At 33.1% G+C, this 20,149-nt stretch overlaps 1 protein-coding gene across 2 annotated transcripts in view; it reads right to left on the reverse strand.

Moving 5' to 3' along the window:
- LOC126736886 (zinc finger SWIM domain-containing protein 4-like) overlaps positions 1-20,149 on the reverse strand; it is a 410,579-nt gene that overhangs the window by 186,059 nt on the left and 204,371 nt on the right. For both annotated transcript variants that reach the window (XM_050441498.1, XM_050441499.1), the window contains exons 2-3: positions 4,833-4,944; positions 4,645-4,772 (exon numbers count right to left, since the gene is read on the reverse strand). In XM_050441498.1, coding sequence (XP_050297455.1) covers positions 4,645-4,772; positions 4,833-4,944 — 240 coding nt within the window. The remainder of the gene's footprint in view (positions 1-4,644; positions 4,773-4,832; positions 4,945-20,149) is intronic.

Below are 20,149 nucleotides of genomic sequence, written 5' to 3' on the forward strand. Positions count from 1 at the left end.
GTGCCTTTTAAGAATTTTATTTCCCTATTACTACTGCTAATATTAGTATTTAGTTGTAATATTTTGCTCCCTTAGGTAATTTTCGACAAGGATGTTGATTCTGCTATCAGATTTGATTTTCAATACTTTAATTAATTGTAAAGACAGTGTGGAAATCTTTAAAATAGGACCGATCTAAGACTAGTTTATACAGTTCCTCGTGAGTTCCTTCAAAATGGTGAGAGTTTATAAAAAAAAGAAACAAGACCCTTCTTACAGTGCTGAACTTTTAAAAGATGCGATCAGAAACATCCAAGAAAATCGTATCAGTATTCGTGGTGCTGCCCAGAGGTATCAAATCCCATTTTCCACTCTTCAAAAACACCTACGAGGAACCCGAGGATCAAAAAGCACGTCCAAAGGAAGACCCACCGCAATACCTGCAGCTGATGAAAAATTAGTGAATGCCATAAAAATCATGGAGAAGTGGGGTTAAGGGGTAAACAGAAAGGAAATCTTAGAATTGGTGGGAAAGTATGTCACGAAAAATAATATAAAAACGCCATTTAAAGATGGAATACCTGGGGAGGATTGGTTCTTATCCTTTAAAAAAAGGCACAGGCTATCTATTAAAAAAACCACAAGGACTGGAGTATGCCAGAAAAAAAGCCAATGATCCATTTGTGATTGAACAATATTTTGACATGTTAAAAGCAACCTTAGAAAATAACGACCCGCAAAATAAGCCTTCTCAGATTTATAACATCGACGAAACTAGTTTTACGCTCGATCCAAGTAAAACTAAAATTGTGGGTCAGAAAAATGCCCCTGCTTCAAGAATAACCACCGGGCCTGGAAGAGAGAGTACGACAGTTCTCATGGGTGGCAACGCCAATGGGGATAAACTGCCTCCATTAATTGTTTTTAAGGGAAAAAATCTATGGAGTACCTGGCTGGCTCTCAAGGAATCTACCTTTCCAGGTACTTCTTATGCTGCGTCACCAAATGGTTGGATGGAAACCGAAATCTTTGTAAACTATTTTACAAAAACTTTTATTCGCAACGTTGTACCTGAAAGACCAATCCTGCTGTATGATGGACATTCAACGCACTTAGACCCAAAACTTATCGAGGCGGCTGTCGAAAATGATATAATTGTACTTAAATTACCTCCACACTCCAGCCACCTATTGCAACCCATGGACCTAGCGGTCTTTAAGAGCCTTAAGTCACGGTGGGATTCCAAATTAGCGGAGTACCAAAGAAAACATGTGGGTTTTAAAATACCAAAGAAAGATTTTTCGGTACTTGCGAGCACAATTTGGAAAGAGACAGATCCAGCTTTACTGACATCGGGCTTTCGTAGAGGAGGAATATGCCCATTTAATAGATCTGTCATCGACCGCTCTAAATATGATCCAGAAGCTCTACGAAGATATGAAGAACGTTTAAGAAATCCCCAACCTGCCACAGAACAACCTCTTAATGAACCCAGCACAAGCAGCCATGAAGAGCCATCGAGAGAGAAACCAACCACGCAGCAGCTAGCATCAGAACCGCGACCAGAACCAATAGCAGGGCCAAGTAGACCAATACCAATAGCAGCACCAAGTAGCGGTTCTGTATCATTTGAAGAATTGTTGCTGGAAACAGTGAGGCAATCGCCCCGCCCTAACGAAAAAGAAAGAAGAAAAAGGGTAGCTCCGGGAGCTGAAATTATAACAACAAAAGAAAACATAGAAAAAAAGAAAAAGGCTGAGCAAGAAAAAGAAGATGAAAGAATAGCGAAAGATAAAGCAAAGAAAGCGAAAGAATTAGCAAAGAAAACAAAGAAGGAATCAAAAAAAATAACAGCAAAACATATTAATGAGGGCTCTTCAGATGAAGTCGAACCGCAAATTTTAAGTGACAGTGAATCCGACGACGTCACCTTTGAGACTTATGCAAAAAGGTTAGAGGAAGATGAAGAAACATTAAAACAAGACGAATTGTTTCTCAAAGGGGTAGAAAACCTTAACATTGGAAACTGGGTTTTGGTCTCATTTAAAGGAAAGAAAAGTATACTTTTCTATGCTGGTCAAATAACAACGCTTGATGAAAAATCGCAACCTACCATTAAGTTTTAAAAAAAATCAAACCGAAACGCGCAGAGTTCAGTGTTTCACTGGCCTGGACAAGAGGACCATCACTTAGTGGCTGCATCAGATATAGAGCGAGTTTTACCAGAACCCACTTTAGGGCGAAGAGGAGAACTAATTTTTCCTCTTACTTTTCTATCCTTTACCTCATATAACGTTAAATAAATAAAAAGAAACATGTCACAGCCTGTTTTGCTCAACTTACCTACGTAATATACTTTTCAGAAAAGAGTTTTATTCCCTAGCATTGCTCCACGAAAAAAGTTCATAACTTCCTTATAAATTAAGATAGGTATCAAGCTATTTTTTTAACCCAGAATTTTTCATACTATTAGTACACTTGCCCCAGATCCATCGGCAGAGTAAGCATATGGCAGTTAGGAGCCGTGAGTACACTTGCCCCATTCTCTGGGGCAAGTGTAATCAGCCGACATATTTCTTTTATTTTGGTTTATAAAAAAAACAAAAGCAGACAAAAAATAAATAAATATGACATTGACTTAACAAAGAAATAAGCTCTGTGCCAACTAAAAATGAACCCAATTTCTCTTTTGGTTTTTTTGTTATGAAATTTTAAAGTGCCACTATCATTTTTTTGATTACACTTACCCCACTTCACCCTACAAATAATAATTGCTTGTCCTACTGTTTTTATTAGTTTTATGTTGCTTAAATAGCAATTTTTGTTTTAGATTAGTTGTCCATGATAAAATTACCATGTCTGATCATTTAAATATGAGGAATTGGAGAAACTCTTAGGAATTTGCGAAGTACCCAAAAAAGTTGGTATTTTGAAAACATTGTCCCACAATTTGATGATAACCTGTATTTTCAACATTTTCAAATGAGCTCAGTACCTACTGACGAATGACTTGGCAGAACGATTTGCTGCATCAAAAAATAGGAAGGAGAATCAGAAAAAATAACTCCATTAAAATTTATTACAGTATTTCTTAGCCATTTCTCTGCTTTAAATCTTTACTGTTGAAAAAAGAAGAAAAAAACTCCTTCATAACAAAACAATCAGAAAACATAACCTATACTAACCCAAACAAATTTAGATGTTGACAATTCGTGGATCGTTCGCGGTTAAAATAAATTCCGAACCGGTAATGAATCACGCATGCGCATATCCTTAAAGGATGAAGAGTTCCTGACTGATCCGGGATGCGTTCAGAACTGTTACTGCGAACAAAGCTACTAATAGTTGGAGCCATACTGCTTTGCGAATTATAATTTCATGTTTCTTTCAAACGCGACCAAACCATTAGGTCTATTGGCATAAATACATCAGTTTTCCAAGCTAGATACAGTTCAGATTCATTCTAGATTCAGATTCTCGCGTCTGGAAAAGATGCTTCCTCCACGCATTGAATCCCTAATATCTCTTAAAGGCAGAATTATTTATTACAGAATATTTTATTGTCAATTAAAAATGCAGTGACCTAATATCATTTACATAGTAATTTACGCGTTATAATAGATCTCTTACGTCAAACTTGCAATTTCAGTAAAATATTAACACCATTTCGATAACCGAGTACTAATTATCTATAATAACTATTTTTTGAAAGTGTTCAATTTGATAATTATTCGTTTATTAGAGGATATTATTAAAAATTAAACTGATTATAAACATTTTCAGTATAGCCGACGAACGTACTCATTTCAATGTTTTAATGGAAATACGTTTATTTAATATATAATTGAATTAGTATTTACCGAGAACATAAAATACGTACAATTTATACAGTGTGAAGTTAGAATGCTTCTGAAGCTGATTGCCTCAGGTCAGTATAAATTGGTGTTATTTCTTATTGAAATTTGATATACTGTCTCAAGGATATCATCATCTGTCGAGACGTTTTACCTGTTATCCCAGATCTCGGTCTTAGAATTTCGTAAATATTTATCCGTCTTTTTATTAAGCTAATGATTAGGTCCAAAATTTTTAATTTACCCTGAAAAAATGCATATAATTGGCGAAATGTCGGTCAATTTGGACTTAATTTGTCGATCCCTAAACCCGACGAATCAACTAATTCGACGATACCGCACATCATTAGCTCTGTCTGGTCTGATGGCGACCTTTTGCGAGTGAGTTCGGCTATTACTATGCTTTTGATGTTATCGACTACTCGAAGATAATCGATTCTCATAATTCTAAAGTTCGTAAATCAGTCGTATTTGATTCCTCGCGAGGAGCAGATGCTAAGATAATAGGAGAACGGACTACTACACCAGTGGATGAAGAGATGATGTTATAGTTAACTTAACCAACTTAGTGAGGAAGAAATTCATTTCAGTTCACTTATTCACTTCTTGGCACATATTCACAAAACGTAATACAATTTTAACAATAATTTGCTCACAAATTCAGAAAATACGCTGCTGAACCCCGAATTTTATCGTCCGCAAGCGTTGACAAACACCGTATTCATAAACACTCGACGCAAACGATTCGTTATAAAACTAATTACTTTTATATTATTATAATAATATGTTACTGTTAAATATCTTGACTTACCAGATATAGGAACTCGTAGTCTAACGGTTTCCGCATTTCGTATCCGATATAACGATAACGCTACAACGTGTTGGCACCAAAAAATGTCTCTAGTATCGCACGTACACGTAACCGACGTTATTTTACACCTATAAAGGAAATTTATTTAAAAAACTGACTTTAATACTTATGCAATATATTTAACTCACCTATCGAAACTAACAGATACTTTAAATTTGTGAGGAGGCTCGGGAGCCCCACAAGGCAGCGTTGGTGGGGGCGAGCTTCTTGGAGCACTTACCATACCGCTAAGATGGAAGCCTAGAAAAAAAAATTACAGTGTTATTAACGCATTACAATAGTCTTAAGGATAAAATTAAAAGTTAAAAAGTTAAAGACAAGTAGGAATTAGATATTCATCACTAACATTACCGTTCAAATAATCATTTATATTATAAAAACTTGTTCAGATAGGATACTTGCTTTAAATATTCTAATTAGAAACACTATTATTCGAAGAGGTAAAAAATTACTGTTAATATTTCTATAGTTTTTGGTTAAATGGGAATGAATATTTTAATAACATCCATATACACCTCGCAAAAACCTTGGGATAATTATGACTAATCTGAGCCATTTAATTGCATCTCCCTTTTGCAAGTTCTCTCTCGTTCTTTCGTTCTTTGATCCTCGAAAAATTATGGTGGCACTGTGATGCACATGTATGAAGCTTGTATGAAAATCGGAATTGTTTGTCGGCCATCTTGCTTGGCAAAATTGACAGAGAGCTGACAGACAGTGTTGTTGACATTGATTGATAGAACATCATTTGTCATAACATTCGAGTTTGTTATTAATTTCAATGAATGCTGGAAGCGTGGGTTGAGTTTGCTATTTGCTTAGATGTTATTTTAAATTCATTAATTTTTGTTTCTAAAAAGTTCTCTTTCAATATTGGGAGTAAAGATTTAATTAATTTGCAGCAAGAAATTCCAGATTTCTGGTAAGAAAATGTGATTTTATTTATGACTAATGCAAGAAAATGCAAAGAGCATAGACTAATTAGTTTGATTAGACATACATTAAAAATATTCGTTAAGATAATACAACAAAGAAAATATGAAAAGTGTGAAAAATATGACCGACTCACAATCTGGGTTTAGGTAGGGATTGGGTACGAGAGAGGCGATAGTCGCAACCCAAGTAGCTACTTGCCCAGAATTGCTATGACCAGAGAAAGGACGTGTTGTTCTGCTTCATAGATTACGAGAAAGCATTCGATTGCGTGCAACACCACAAATAAATGCAGCTCCTTAAAAAGCTTGGATCAAAAATACATCCGATGTATAGAAAACTTATATTTGAACCAAAACGCAGAAATAAAATTAGACAACAATACGTCCAATACCATAGAAATTAAGAGAGGGGTGGGGTAGGAATATGGAATCTACATTCCTATTTAATTTATATGCAGAAGCCATTTTTCAAGAAGCTTTAGAATAAGTTGAGATAAGGTTAATGGATGTGGATTAATAATATCCGTTACATACAAGAACATTTCGTTGTATACAACAACTGGTCAATGTGGTAGGAGAACAGACACATTTAATGTGTCTAAGTATCATCACCAGAAAGATTCGTGATTATCTCCAGAAAACTAAATGCATTTGAGAACTCCAGCATAACATCCATCGCAATACCCATAGAAAGAGTGGAAAAATTGAAGTACTTTGGCACTTGATGACTCAAAGACTGGACATCGGATTATTAATAAAGTACAATGTCTTGGAAGGTGAACTTGTCCGCTCCGAATTTGACTTGATTGAACATGTTTGCTCGGTGCTCGGTGCTTTTATATGGTATGGAAGGTTGGATGTTGAAGATGAGTGCGTTGGTAGACGCGTCAATAAGGAATGCGAACTCTTAAATCTTTAAAATCATTAAGAGGAGGGAAACAAAACAGCATATCTAAAGCGTATCATGTAGAGTAAAAGAAACGTATTCTTGGAGTTGGTGATGGAGGGCAAGACTGAGGGTAGAAGAGAAACCGAAAGAAAGAAAATGTCATGGCTGCTTAAAATCAGACAGTGGACAGGGATCAGACAGAGAAGCGATGGAACATGTTATCGCAAACATCTATTAGTGGATGGAAATGCATTGGAAGAAGATGTTTCATGTATTCATCGGGGTTTTAGATCCGACTCAATCCGTCAAAATATTAAGTGACTTAGTTTTTCAATCTGATCCGGATTGAGTAAAAGTGAATGGAATAGAATCAAACTAATATCCTTCCCAATGATAAAACCAAGAATTAGAAACTTAGTATACTCATATTTTCAAGAGTATATAATAAATTGAATTTAAATATACCCCTTTCCGTTTTGCCTTTTTCTCTCGTTCTCTCATTAAAGATAATTTTCACTGAAAAATTTCACCCCTTGTTCTCTTATCCATTCAAAAATCAAACGCTCGGAACTGTTGATGGTCCCTAGCTTTAATTATTGCATTATTTGGATGCAACTGCAGTAATCTTTTGTAAGGCTCAATTGCTGCGATCGGAGTTTTTGGTTTTTTGGTCACACTTTCCGTAACAATAGAAATATTGTGTTCGGAACGAGCATGCCGAGGGGACTGATCCATTTTCCTTTGTATAGAATTTTAATTTTGTGCGCCCAAAAATTCAAGCGTAATGTACGAAATTACCTTACGCGTGAATTACGTACGCAGTTTTTCTTGTTTGGGCGTTTTCATAGAAGGCTCGAGTATTTGCACATTGTTCGGTCGTATATTGCTTTATAGCTGTTTTGTTATTTTGAGCGAATTTTGAAACTCAGATATTGCTGAAACATATTAAACATGTATGACATAAAAGAGCGCTTTAATTATGTTAAATCGTGTATTGTTTGGTTGAATAAAGGTGTATCATGATAAATATAATATTTATTTATTCGTCGTTATACTTCATTATTATTGAAAGAAAATTTTAAAGCATTATTCGTTTTGTTGCCGAAAAACGGACATTGCGTTTTATGTATATATTCAAGAGGAGGTTCTGACATGTAAAATATCGATCAAGGATGTATATGCTCGATGGATATTCGCCAACATTAGCTCTGAATAATTTTTGCCAAACATCAAGGTACTATCTGAATATACTACTTGTTACATCTAGCAGTTCATTTGTGTATAATATAGAACCTGTTGGAACCCTTTGTAAGAGGTCCACTTTACCTGAAGTGATATCTCTTCCACAATAACCTTTTTCTACCACTTGTTAAGGGCCATTTGTGACGTAATACTGAATAAGATTTAGTGCATTTCCTCTTATTCCAAAGCTCTCTAATTTACTCAAAAGTATTATAGAGTTTTTTCATCACATCAAGTTTTTAATATTTGATGAGTCTTTGTTATTAAGGATTTTATGATATATGATAGATCTACCCGTTCTGAATGTGAAAAATCAAACCGTATTTTTCTAGAAAATCTATAAATCTAAGAATCGATAAAATTCTTTTTCAACTATTTTACCAAAATTTTTTTTTTTCAATTCTTTTCAGTGTCAATTTCACCCTTCTTGTGTATTGCTTTTATATTAGCGTTTTTAATTTAACTGTATAAGTTTTTTTTTCTATTGAAAGCCTAGGAAGAGTACTAAGCTTATCCTAAGCCATCGTACTTTAAAAAAAAAACACTTAATTCTTTTTAGAGTGGAAAATCAAAATGTCGCAGTATTTTTCTAAAATTAGTCTATTAGATTTAGGCAATTCAATGCGTTGTCGTTTATGCATTGGTTTATTATTTTCATTATTAAATTGTTGAAATAGTAAATACATTTTATGATTTCGATTTTTCTGTACCTGTTGTTCAAAATTTATGACATACTTGTGGGTGTCCCGTATCGTTATGTTCAAATTTTGGGGGCATAAAGTACGCGTCATTTTAAGTAAAAAGAAACGCAAAACTTTTAGGTCCCTTTTTATTTGTTACACGCCCATGAATGTTATTAGAAGATAATACTAAAAATTAATTTGTATAGTAAACAAAAAATGATTTTATTAAAAAAAAGTTTAATTCATAATATTTTCAAATTGTCCACCTCCTTGTTGAATGAGGCTTGTGCCCGTAAGCCAACAGATGACATAGTTATCCGTATTTGACCCCTGTTTTGTCTTATTTGTTCAGCAGCTTGCTGAATACAGTCCAATAACTCTTCCCTTGTATTTGAAACTTGCGCATAGACCAAATCTTTCATGTACCCCCATAAATAAAGATTAAAAGGATTGTGATCGGCTGATCTAGGTGGCCAGGCAACAAGACCACCTCGACTAATCCATCTTGTATAGTTGGCCGTAACCCAGTTTCGGACAGCAATTCCGAAATGCGGTGAAGCCCCATCCATTTGGAACCACCATGTGTAAACGAATATTCAGTGGAACATCCTCCAAAAGTCCTTGCAGTTTTTCCATAGGAAACTGAAGGCAACTGTCCGCATTCAACCTTGCAGGAACAGAACAGGACCAATCAATTAAGTCATCGATTAAAGCAGCCCAAACGTTAAAAGAAAATTCATAATGAAAATTACAAGGACGTATAGCTTTCGGATTTTCTGATTCCCACCTATGCAGGTTTCTCAGATTTGTAATACCACGCCTTGTAAATGTCCCTTCATCTGTCCACAGAACTATTCTGCAGAAATGAAAATTAAGACGAGACTGTCTTAATATCCAGTTAGAATAAACTAGACGAGGATAGTGATCTTCCTCAAGCAAACCTTGTACCTTACGATAATGATACGGATTTAAGCCTTCACGTTTTAAAATTCGCCAACAGTCATTCGCCGTACTCCGACTTGTGTAGAGATTCGACGTACACTGACAGTTGGATCTCTTGCAAAAGTATCTAATACTCGTTGATCCAAGTCTGTTGGCAAGTTCACTCCCCGATCGAAATAATAATCAGGCAGTTCGCATTCCCGAAATTGTCTGTGTACTTCCAGAAATGTTCTGTAATCAGGAATGCGCCTATTTGGAAACCGATGTTCACATTCGATACCTGCTTGACGAGCACTGCCGTTAGCCATACACAAAATGCATGTCTGCGTACTCTTGAAAAGAAAATCGGTAGGGCATTTTGATAAAGATACCGTCACTCACTAAGAAACCAGGAATAACTGCCTTGTTTATCATAAAACAATTTCCTTGGTATTTATTGTGATCTGCGAAAAAAAGTGTAGTGGTTTTTATTTACTTTAGGATTTTATTTTTAGTATTACCCTCTAATAACATTCATGGGCGAGTAACTTTGCAACTTTGAAAAGTTTTGCGTCTTCTTTTACCTAAGATGAAGCGTACTTTATGCCCCTAACATTTGAACATAACGATACGGAACACCTTATACTATCTGCATTTTTTTGTCTGATTTTAATTAAGAAATATTTCGACTTGTGGAGTTATATGATGAAGGGCTTCTAAGAGGAAATTAAAATCACCTGAATTTAAATTAAGTACTAACGTATTAAATTAACGTATAAGTCCAGTTATCGATGACATTATTTTACCATCTTTACTCTCTTAGCATTCTACCGTTGATTTTATTTTTATATCATTTCATTTCATTATTAATATCTACATTTAAAACAAAAAAATAACGAAACGATGACACGAGATTCGCAATGAAAGTAAACGATTTGGGCACAGTAGGCACTGCTGAATCCCGAAAGGTTGCAAACACTTTCAGCAGATATATGACGCTGCCCGTTTGAATGGCAACCATAGATCTACTCGCCGATCTATTGGCTGACGTGCTTCACGTGACGTCACATCGGGTTGCATTCGTTTCGAAACACTGTAAAGGCAGTCAGTTTAGGCTTGAATGGGAGGTTAATTATGTAGGTTACGAGAGGACATTATTATTTTAACCTGTTTATTTTTAGTGAATTTAATATTTTTAATTTTATTTTGAGGTTCGTGCCCCTGTGCCCCCTGGCAGCAGCCGCCACTGAATAATTGATCTGTGACAAGAATTTAAATGCTGTGTCGCCAAGCCTTTAAGAGTTCCTTTGTTAACTGTTACCGCTCGCGTGCACTCTGCAGTAGATGCGAAATCATCAAAACTGTTTACAGATCAATCACGGTTTATGTTAGCACTTAACAGAGTTATTCAATTCGCTTCTTTCCATGGCGGGACTAAGGGGCTTTTAAGGATCATAACGTTTGGTAAAAAAACTTCAATAATTCACATACTTGGAAGGATTACAGATCCATATTATATTTAAAATATCATAAGTCATGTAATTATATCGTTGCGTAATAGAATAGGGAATCGGTTTATCTCTACTGACCATTAATATCACGTCATATTGCATTAGAGGTGGTCAAGAAGTCCTGGACAATCAAAACATTACTGGAGAGCAGAAATGAAATCTGTTTTTAATGGAAATAATCCACCAAGAAACAACTAATAGTTTAATTATTGGAACACCGAAACACGTTAGTGCCTTGCTAATCGGCAGAAAATCAAACACTGCATATTAACTGGCTGTTTTATTGAATTACTTTTCTTTAAAAATTAATTTTAATTGTTAATTTGAATTGGTTGGTTATAAACCCTATCGATAATTTACTTTTTCTAAAAACCAAATTAAATTGTTATTTTAATAAAAATTGTACGATGTAACCATGTAGTCTACCATATTTACATCCAAAGGTTAGTTACCAATTGAGCATACATTTGACAATATTTTATAATAATAATTATTATAAACTGTAATACTTAACTATCTAATTGCATGCATTCCTCGAGTGAGTATGTAAATCCATTTTGAAACTAAATAAAACTTAATAGTTCTTTAAATTTTCTAATAGTGTTTTTATTACCCCTGTCAAGCAGTTTAAGGCAAATTATATTATTTTTTCAGGTATTCTAATAAATACAATCTGTATTGTATTTATTAGAACGACCAAACGAAATACATACACACTTCTTTACATTCAGTTCCAGACTATTGCTATTACACCACTCAGCAACACTATTTAAATCCAATTGAAGTAGCTCAGCATCAAGATATGACTCAATAAATGATTTTAAACTGTGTGCGACCAGTCAAAAAACTGTGACAAAATTCGACCAAAGTCCTACCAAGGCCTATAGCCCCAAACTTCTGAATCAGATGTTCATGACCAACCCTATCAAAGGCCTTCGAGAAATCTGTGTACACACTATCGACCTGTACAGACCTCTCAAAAGCACTAATCAAATCATATTGGCAAAGTTAACAGGTTAGTCACCGTAGATCTACCCTGACAAAAACCATGCTGATGATCACTAAGCAATCGCCTACAGTGCCACGAAAATTGCACAGAAAACATCCTGTCAAACAGCTTAGGAACTACAGACTGAATACACACACCTCTATAGTTACAAATATCAGTTCTATCGCCATTTTTACGAATTGGTGTTAAAAAGCCTACCTTCCAATAATCAGGAAATTTGCCTGATGTCAAGCAAAGATTGAAAAGGTGATGCAGAGGCTTACTCAGAGTGCACAGTTTTTAAGAAAAACAGATGGGATACCATCAGGGCCAAAAGAATGTTTGTTAGGAAGGCGTAAGATTTCATCAAATATGTCCAATAAAGAAAAAGAGATGTGATTTAAATCCAGACTGTAATCAAATTTATAGTCAGGAGCCTTGCGGACAGGTTGCCTGTATGTAGTTTCAAAATACCTAGCAAATAAGTTTACAATATCTTGACCATTACCAGCAACCTCGGCTTCCATATGCATGCTATTGGGGTATGAATCAGACCTACGTAATCTATTGATGTGTTTCCAAAATGAAGAAGGATCATGAGAAATTTCAGTATTTTATATCTTTTTTTCTTTCAGGTCATATATCTTTCAATATATGACCTAAAACATTCATCACGAAGAGTTTTACATTTATTCCTTAAATTTGAAAAAATAACATAATCCATGGGATCCTTGCTATTTTTGAATTTTGTGTGACCAATCTTTTTTTGAATAACAAGATTCTGTAATTTTCTACTAAACCAAGTGGGAAAATTATATGATTTAAAATGTTTAATTGGAACAAACATCTCAATAGCAAAATAGAGAGCATTGTAAAAAATATCAATGCATTTATTAATATCCTTCTGATTAAAAGCAGTATCCCAATTCATGCAAGCAAGGTAATTATTAATGGCAAGAAAATCACAGTTTACAAAATCATAATAATAAACATTATACTATAAGACTAAAATCATAATTAATAGGAATACTTATTCTATAAGCAGGATGGTGGTTTGATGCCGATGATAAATTTTCAGTGGCATATATGACTTCAACATTTGACAAACTTGAGTAAAACAGATCGAGGAATCTACCAAACAAATTTGGCAAGCCATTCACCTGCTTAAGATTAAAATAGTTAAAACAACTACATAGCACATTTGCAGATGTTATAGACTCAGCCGTCTCAACATGCAGTCCGTTCACAGAGTTCCTCCATACCGCATGTGGCAGATTAAAATCACCACACAATAGAATATCACAACTAGTATGTACACTCACAAGATCCATGGATGTAGAGGCAAATTCCTCATAAATTGATAAAGGAGAAGCAGGAGGGATGTAGACAGCACCAAAAATGATATTCTTGTCAGTGCATGATACAAGCACAAAGATGTGTTCCAGGGTTGAATCACTGTAATAACCTGGCTTTAAAACATTTACGAACAGCAATCAAAGTGCCACCACCCCTTTGCCTCCCCGTATTTGTGTAACTTCGATCCTGACGGAAAATATTGAAGTCAGTGAACCTTAACTCCGAGTCGAGAAAATTTTCATTAAGTCAAGACTCCACCAAAATTACAACATCATATATGCAACTGTTGACAGCATTTCGCAGATCAGTTATTTTAGTTCGCAAACCACCCGCATTATGAAAGTATACATTTAGTTTTTTGGAGTTTGCTTAATAACATTATTCCTCTTTTGTTGGACCACCTTAGGAATGCCATTAAAATATTGTATGCATAAGTTCTGTTCTGTACGTGAGCGCAAAGTAAGTTCTTTATAAGCATTTTTTACTTGCTTACGTTGAATAGGTGTTATTTTTATTTTAATTTGAAAATTATCAAGTGATTTACGATTTTTTAAAACAGAGGATGCCAGCTCACTATTAGGGAAAACCACTCTTAAAGGTCTCAATTTGTCTTTGTTCAATTTGCCTAGACCTAGATTTGATAGGCTTCATAGTTTTCATTAGAGAGATATTAAAGTGGATCATGAGAAGGTGTTATAGTAGTCATTAGGTTTTTAGCCACGTTTACAAAGTAATCGTTAAGATTCTCAGGTGAAGAAGGGATAGTGCTAGTCGAAGAAGGCTTATTTCTTAATTCGTTAACAATAGACCATGTTTCTTTAGCAACGTTACCAGAATTAGCCAGCCTGTTATTATAATAAATATCTTTTGGGGCTTTTATTGCTTTTCGATACAATTTCCTGTATACACACAGAAAAATCCCGATGGATTTTTTTACATTTTGTTGTGTAAAAAAAAATGTTTAATTTTAATACACAATTGTTAGATAATATCTCACAGTCCTGTATAAAAATTCTCAGGCATTTTGTATATGTTTTAATGTGTATATTTCATACAATTATTGCATATTAAATTAATACAATATAAGTGGATATTAATTATTAAGATAATGTGTATAAATATTCCACATTTTTTTTTTAATCCAATGCAGTTTGGTAAAAAATCTAATAACCAAGTATATTTTTACTACAATTTTTAATTATTTTTTTATTCTGGCTTGTTTTGATTTTATTCACAATTGTGTATAAAGGAGGACGCGCCCGACGCCCTTGCCTTTGCCGCTAGAACTTCGTTGTTAGCGTCAATGTTGCCAGATTCAATATTAAACAGTTGTAAAGATATGCATCAAAATTTGCAGTCGATTTAACGTTGTTAATTGAAAATAATTTAATAGGATATTTAAAAATAAACCCAATCATCATAAGTTCTAATTTTATTTATTTAAATAATATCGTGATAATGACACGCGTAGGGAAAAAGGAAACGTAACTTTTTTAATTGGCGGTGTAATCTTTAAGATACATTTGATGGCAGCATTGCTATAATTCCCAGTGCCACAGGTGTTCAACTGTTCATTTTTCAGTCCTTCAATCAATCGGCCCGCATTAATTTGTTTTAAAGTTTTTTCGTTTTGTTAAGTGTTAAAATTGCATAAGAAAAAAAATGAATATATTCGTTGAAGATAAACTTAAGGAGTGGGGTTTATTGGACCAACTCCAGGAGCAGTTTGTAGGTAGGTAATTAGGTAAGCACCATATTTTTTTTTGCATTTATTGTATACTTTGGAATTTATTGGATATTTTGATGTTTAGACAGGTAGCTGGTACCTATTTAGTTTAACTGTTCAGTGATAACTGATAACTTTACTTATAGAATATCCAATTTTAATGTAGAGGTCGGTTAAATTTGTAACCTTTATTGCATTTGTATTTCAATTTGTATTACAAAATGGTATCTACTTAATCATAGCACTGTCTGACAGTCCTGTACCGTCCTTTTCAAGACCTGTAGTAGTATTGTAAGGAAATTTGAACACCTATACCTACATATACCTACTCACTGTGGGCAGCCACTAGCTCTCACACTCTCTATGGTAACTAAACTATTATCAACAAACTAAAAACCTTTTAAAATTAAATTTTAAAAATTTCCTAAAAATTACCTAAGCTATTAATATTAAAACAAATAATTAAGATTTTTTTTATTGGATAGGAAGGAAGGCTCCTGTAGATATATCGTGTCCACCAAGATCCCCTAAACTTACATGGAGCTATAAAGGAGACAGTGTAAAATATCTATGGAAAAAACTTAGGTTTGAAACGATTGAAGAAAAGATTTAATACATTGCTTTAATGTATTAATGGTGGAATTTTCGAAAATATTTCATACAATTAAATAAATTGTTAAAATAAAAAAACAGCTTTTTTTTATCCTGTTTTTTCCAGGCGCACTAGAATTTATTATTACACAGATTTATGACGAAATTCTCTAAAATGTATTTTAAATTTTTAAACAATTTGTTTATTTTTTTTATACAAATATATTGATTATTTTTAAATTTTTATAAATATAAATACAAAACATTGTAATAAAAAACTCCAGTTCTTATGTTAATTTGATATACAAACCTAAAATAAGTAACCTACACTATATTTAAATTTATAAAACAATATATAGTATTATTATACACAATTTGTAATAAAATTTAATAGTTGAAATGAAAGAAAATAAAATATATTGTTAAAACAAACTACACTAACGTGTGTATTTAAAATGCACAAATTGTGCTTTTTTACTGAACAATTATATTAAATAAATATAAAATATTGTCGAATTTAAGTACACAAATAGTGTACTATACATACAATAAAATAAATCAAATTGATACACAATTTGTGGATTATAGAACCACAGTTGTTTAAACACAATAGCATAGAGAAATTCTACACAAATTGATTCTGTACCATTTCCAGAATCAAATTGTTTGTAAAATCTATACAATTGTTGAATTTTTATTCACCTATTTTTAAGAGTGTAGCCTTACATAATTATGAAAAAATATGTTGTTTGAAAATTTTTTTATGTATGATAAAGAGCCCATGTTCCTTGCAGACACACATAAGCCTTTAGTGGACCATCAGGGTTTATGATGCTTAATTTTGATGGGTCTATAAGGAAAGGACTTATTCGCAATAAGACCCCAGTCAGCAGTTTGGCATAGATTCTTGAACTTCAAAAATTTTTTTTTACCAAAATAAATGCCTAATTTACGAAAATTATTTTTGCTTAAAGTGTCAATAGTAAATCTGGCCAATACAGTTCGTCAGAAAAACCTGAATTGAGAACAGTACAATCAACAAGTTCAGAGTAAAAGATGACACGATATAGTCAATGGTGCTGGAACTATTTTTAGTTATTCTGGTTGGTGAATTTACATGCATTAAAAAACCCATTGAATCGAAAATAGACTGAAGAGATTCTTGAGCAACATACACACTGGAATAGTCAATATTAAGGTCGCCACACAAAATTAATTTACTTTTTAGAGGCATGGATTCTAGCAAGCTTAGAAGTTTTAGACAACAATTTTAATTACTTTATTAATGATACTATTTTGAGTAGATTAAAGCAAATTACTGATTTTGGTATCACCTTTGAATGTGAATTTACATTCGTTCCACACTTCAACAACATAGTTATGTCAGCTCTGAGAAGGTTTGCGTTCATAATTAGAAGTTTTCAGAACTTTACTTTAGAATCTACATTAAGACTTTTCTGTTGCGAGATCAAAACTGAAGTTTGGCTACATTATATGGAACCCGCTCTATCAGAATCATGTTGGTCTCCTTGAATCTGTTCAGCGTAGATTTGCTAAGTTTTTGGCCTTCAGGCAGGATGGCATATATCCAGTTAGAGAATTTGATCGTCCGCAACTATTGGAACGCTTCAATCTACGTCCATTACATCTCAGAAGAATGATCTCTATAAAATTCCTGCATGATCTGTTCTTTCTGGTGTACGTTTCATGGCACCTAGGCTTAATGCTAGGCATCATCCTCTAACATTCTTTCTGCCAAGGCCTCATACTAAGATCCTGTTGAAATCGCCGCTATATACAATATGCGCTATATTTAATCGGATCTGTCACATGTGTGATATAAATTTCTCTCCGGTTCATATGATTGTCGATATCTTGGTGTTCTATCTATAGTTAGCAGGTATATTGCAGTTAATTTAGTTTAATTTTGTTAAATATGTAATTTTTTTTTTTTAACTTTTGGATAACTTTTGAGATTTAACTTTACTTTTTTGCTTTCTTTATTTTTTTTAGGTTTGTTTTGTGTTTTTTTCTTTAAACTATATTTTTCATTGTTTTACAACTGTTTCCTGTTATTGGGAAAGTTGCCTATTGGAAATAACGGCTTATTATTATTATTATAACATTATATATGCTTTACTAAAAAATTACTAGAAAAGGGTTATCTTTTAAGAGAGGTTTTTGAAAATATTTTCGTTAAACAATTCTTATAAATTTTAAGAGTGCTGTAGCCCCAAATACCACAGTTCCGTCCCTGAATTAAAAGAACTGAACTCATACTTCAGCTAGATTCCCACAACATTTTTTTTCTAAAAAGTCAAATGTCAAAATTGAGTAATTTTTCCTAAGAAGCCAACCGGGTCCGAGACCTCGTCTCGAGTGGTTCTAAGAAATAACAATGAGGTTCATTTTCATGAATCTTCGCTACGGAATGACGTTTCGTAGGTTCGGTTAATCGTTATGACATTGTCCGGTGCGTTGTTTTGGGTTTAAATGGCTTTATTTTAGTTATTAGGTGTCGTTCTCGTTTTGCTTCTAGGGACAATGATTTAATTAAGTTAATAAGTTTTTTGTACTAAGTATGAACATCCGGGGCCAACGAACGACATAAAAATGCTATAATGAGTTACTTATTTTATTGGGTATTACGTCACTTATAGCAAAAATCAATTTAGAAATTACTAGAAGAAGAAAATAGACTTATTCACGTATTTCAAAAAAATGAACTCAAATCTATAATGATACCGTTCGATATACTTAATTTAAGTCCAATAAGTTTTAAATACAATAATTTACTAAAGTATAACAGATTTTTGTATATACCCAGGAAATGAGGTTTAATCGATTAATCTTTGAGCTCGTTTCTTCTTTTCAATATATTGTTGAATTCGTCACAACAATACAGATTTTACTTAAATTAAAGGTATTGGCCTAACTGTTTAGATATTTTTAGACATTTAGAAAAAATGTACTTATAATAAACTATCTCACATTGAAAATAGTATAACATTTTTATATAAATGCAAAATTAATAATTTAATACCAAAATGTTTAGATTAAAGATTAAAGATTAGATTAAGATTTTAGATTAAAGATTACACACATCATACAAAAATAATAAAACACATAAAATCTTAGAAAGAGCAAGTAAAGCGGTATTAAGAGAAATAATTCAATTTCATAGATATAATAAAATTAATTTAAATAATGAAATATAAAAATTAAAAAATAACTTATTTAATTTAGTTAAATTTAGCTTAGAGTTTTATCTGATACAGAAAAATTTGTTCCTTCTAAAGGTCTCAATTACTCAATTACTCCAAAAATTCTGCCTAAATTAAATATCATTTCAGCTATAGAAGACGCAAGGAAAGACTTACCAAGGGATCAACAAGATGAATTTAGAATTAGGACGCAGATAGAAATTGAAAAACCAATTAAAATTAAACAAAATTTAAACTCATTAGTTAAAAGCTTTAAAGAGACTTAAATCCGATAACACTATTAAAATACTTCCAGCCGATAAAGGCAATGCTACTGTTCTTTTAAATATTAACACTTATGAAAATAAATTAAATTTATTAATTAATGATGGTAATTACTCTAAATTATCTAAAGATCCTACAGGAAAAATTCAAAGACAAATTTATAATTTACTTGAAAAGCATAAAAATCAACTTTCTGATATTGACAGATTTAAATTAACTCCACATAATAGTAAAACCCCACATTTTTATGGTTTACCAAAAATACATAAAATAAATGTTCCTTTAAGACCTATAGTTAGTAGCATAAATTCACCTACTCACCTTCTTGCAAAATATCTTTTAAATATCCTAACTAATACACTAATAATTCTGATTCATAAAAATTCTCAACACTTTTTAGAAAAACTTTCTACAATTTCTTTTAACCCTCATGATCTATTGGTAAGTTTTGATGTTGTAAGTCTTTTTACTAATGTTCCCGTTGAAACTTAAATATTGTTAAAAATAAATTAAAGAATAATAATGATTTAGCAGAACGTACAACACTAAGCGTTCGTACAATTTTAGAACTTTTAACCTACGAGGGTGGTCCCAGAAGTACCCGGCCTGACCTAGAGATGTCGGTAGTAGTTTGAAAATATCAGTGTATTAGAAAGCATACAATCTATAAAGCATATGTTTCAAGTCTGAAGATGCCACGTTGTTTAGTATTTGTTTGGCAGCCATCAATAGTGAACGTTTTCAGTGAATTTGTGAAAATAGAGAAAATTGGTCATCGTTTTGTGATACAACACTTTTATTTGAAAGGCCTCAGCCCAACCAATATAAAAGCTGAACTGGATTCTACTCTGGGTGAATCTGCACCTTCGTTAACAACAGTCAAATATTGGGTAGCAGAGTTTAAACGAGGCCGTACGAGGTGCCAAGACGAGCATCGCAGTGGTAGACCAAATGAGCTGACGACTCCAGAAATTTTAAAGAAAATTCACAATGTGGTACTGTATGATCGTCGACTGAAAATGCGCGAGCTAGCGGACATAGTAGGCATTTCAAAAAGTGCGGTACTTCGCATATTATTTGAAAATTTTGACATGAGAAAGCTGTGTGCAAGATGG

Source organism: Anthonomus grandis, chromosome 5 (genome assembly GCF_022605725.1).
Source record: "Anthonomus grandis grandis chromosome 5, icAntGran1.3, whole genome shotgun sequence".
NCBI classification, from domain to species: domain Eukaryota; kingdom Metazoa; phylum Arthropoda; class Insecta; order Coleoptera; family Curculionidae; genus Anthonomus; species Anthonomus grandis.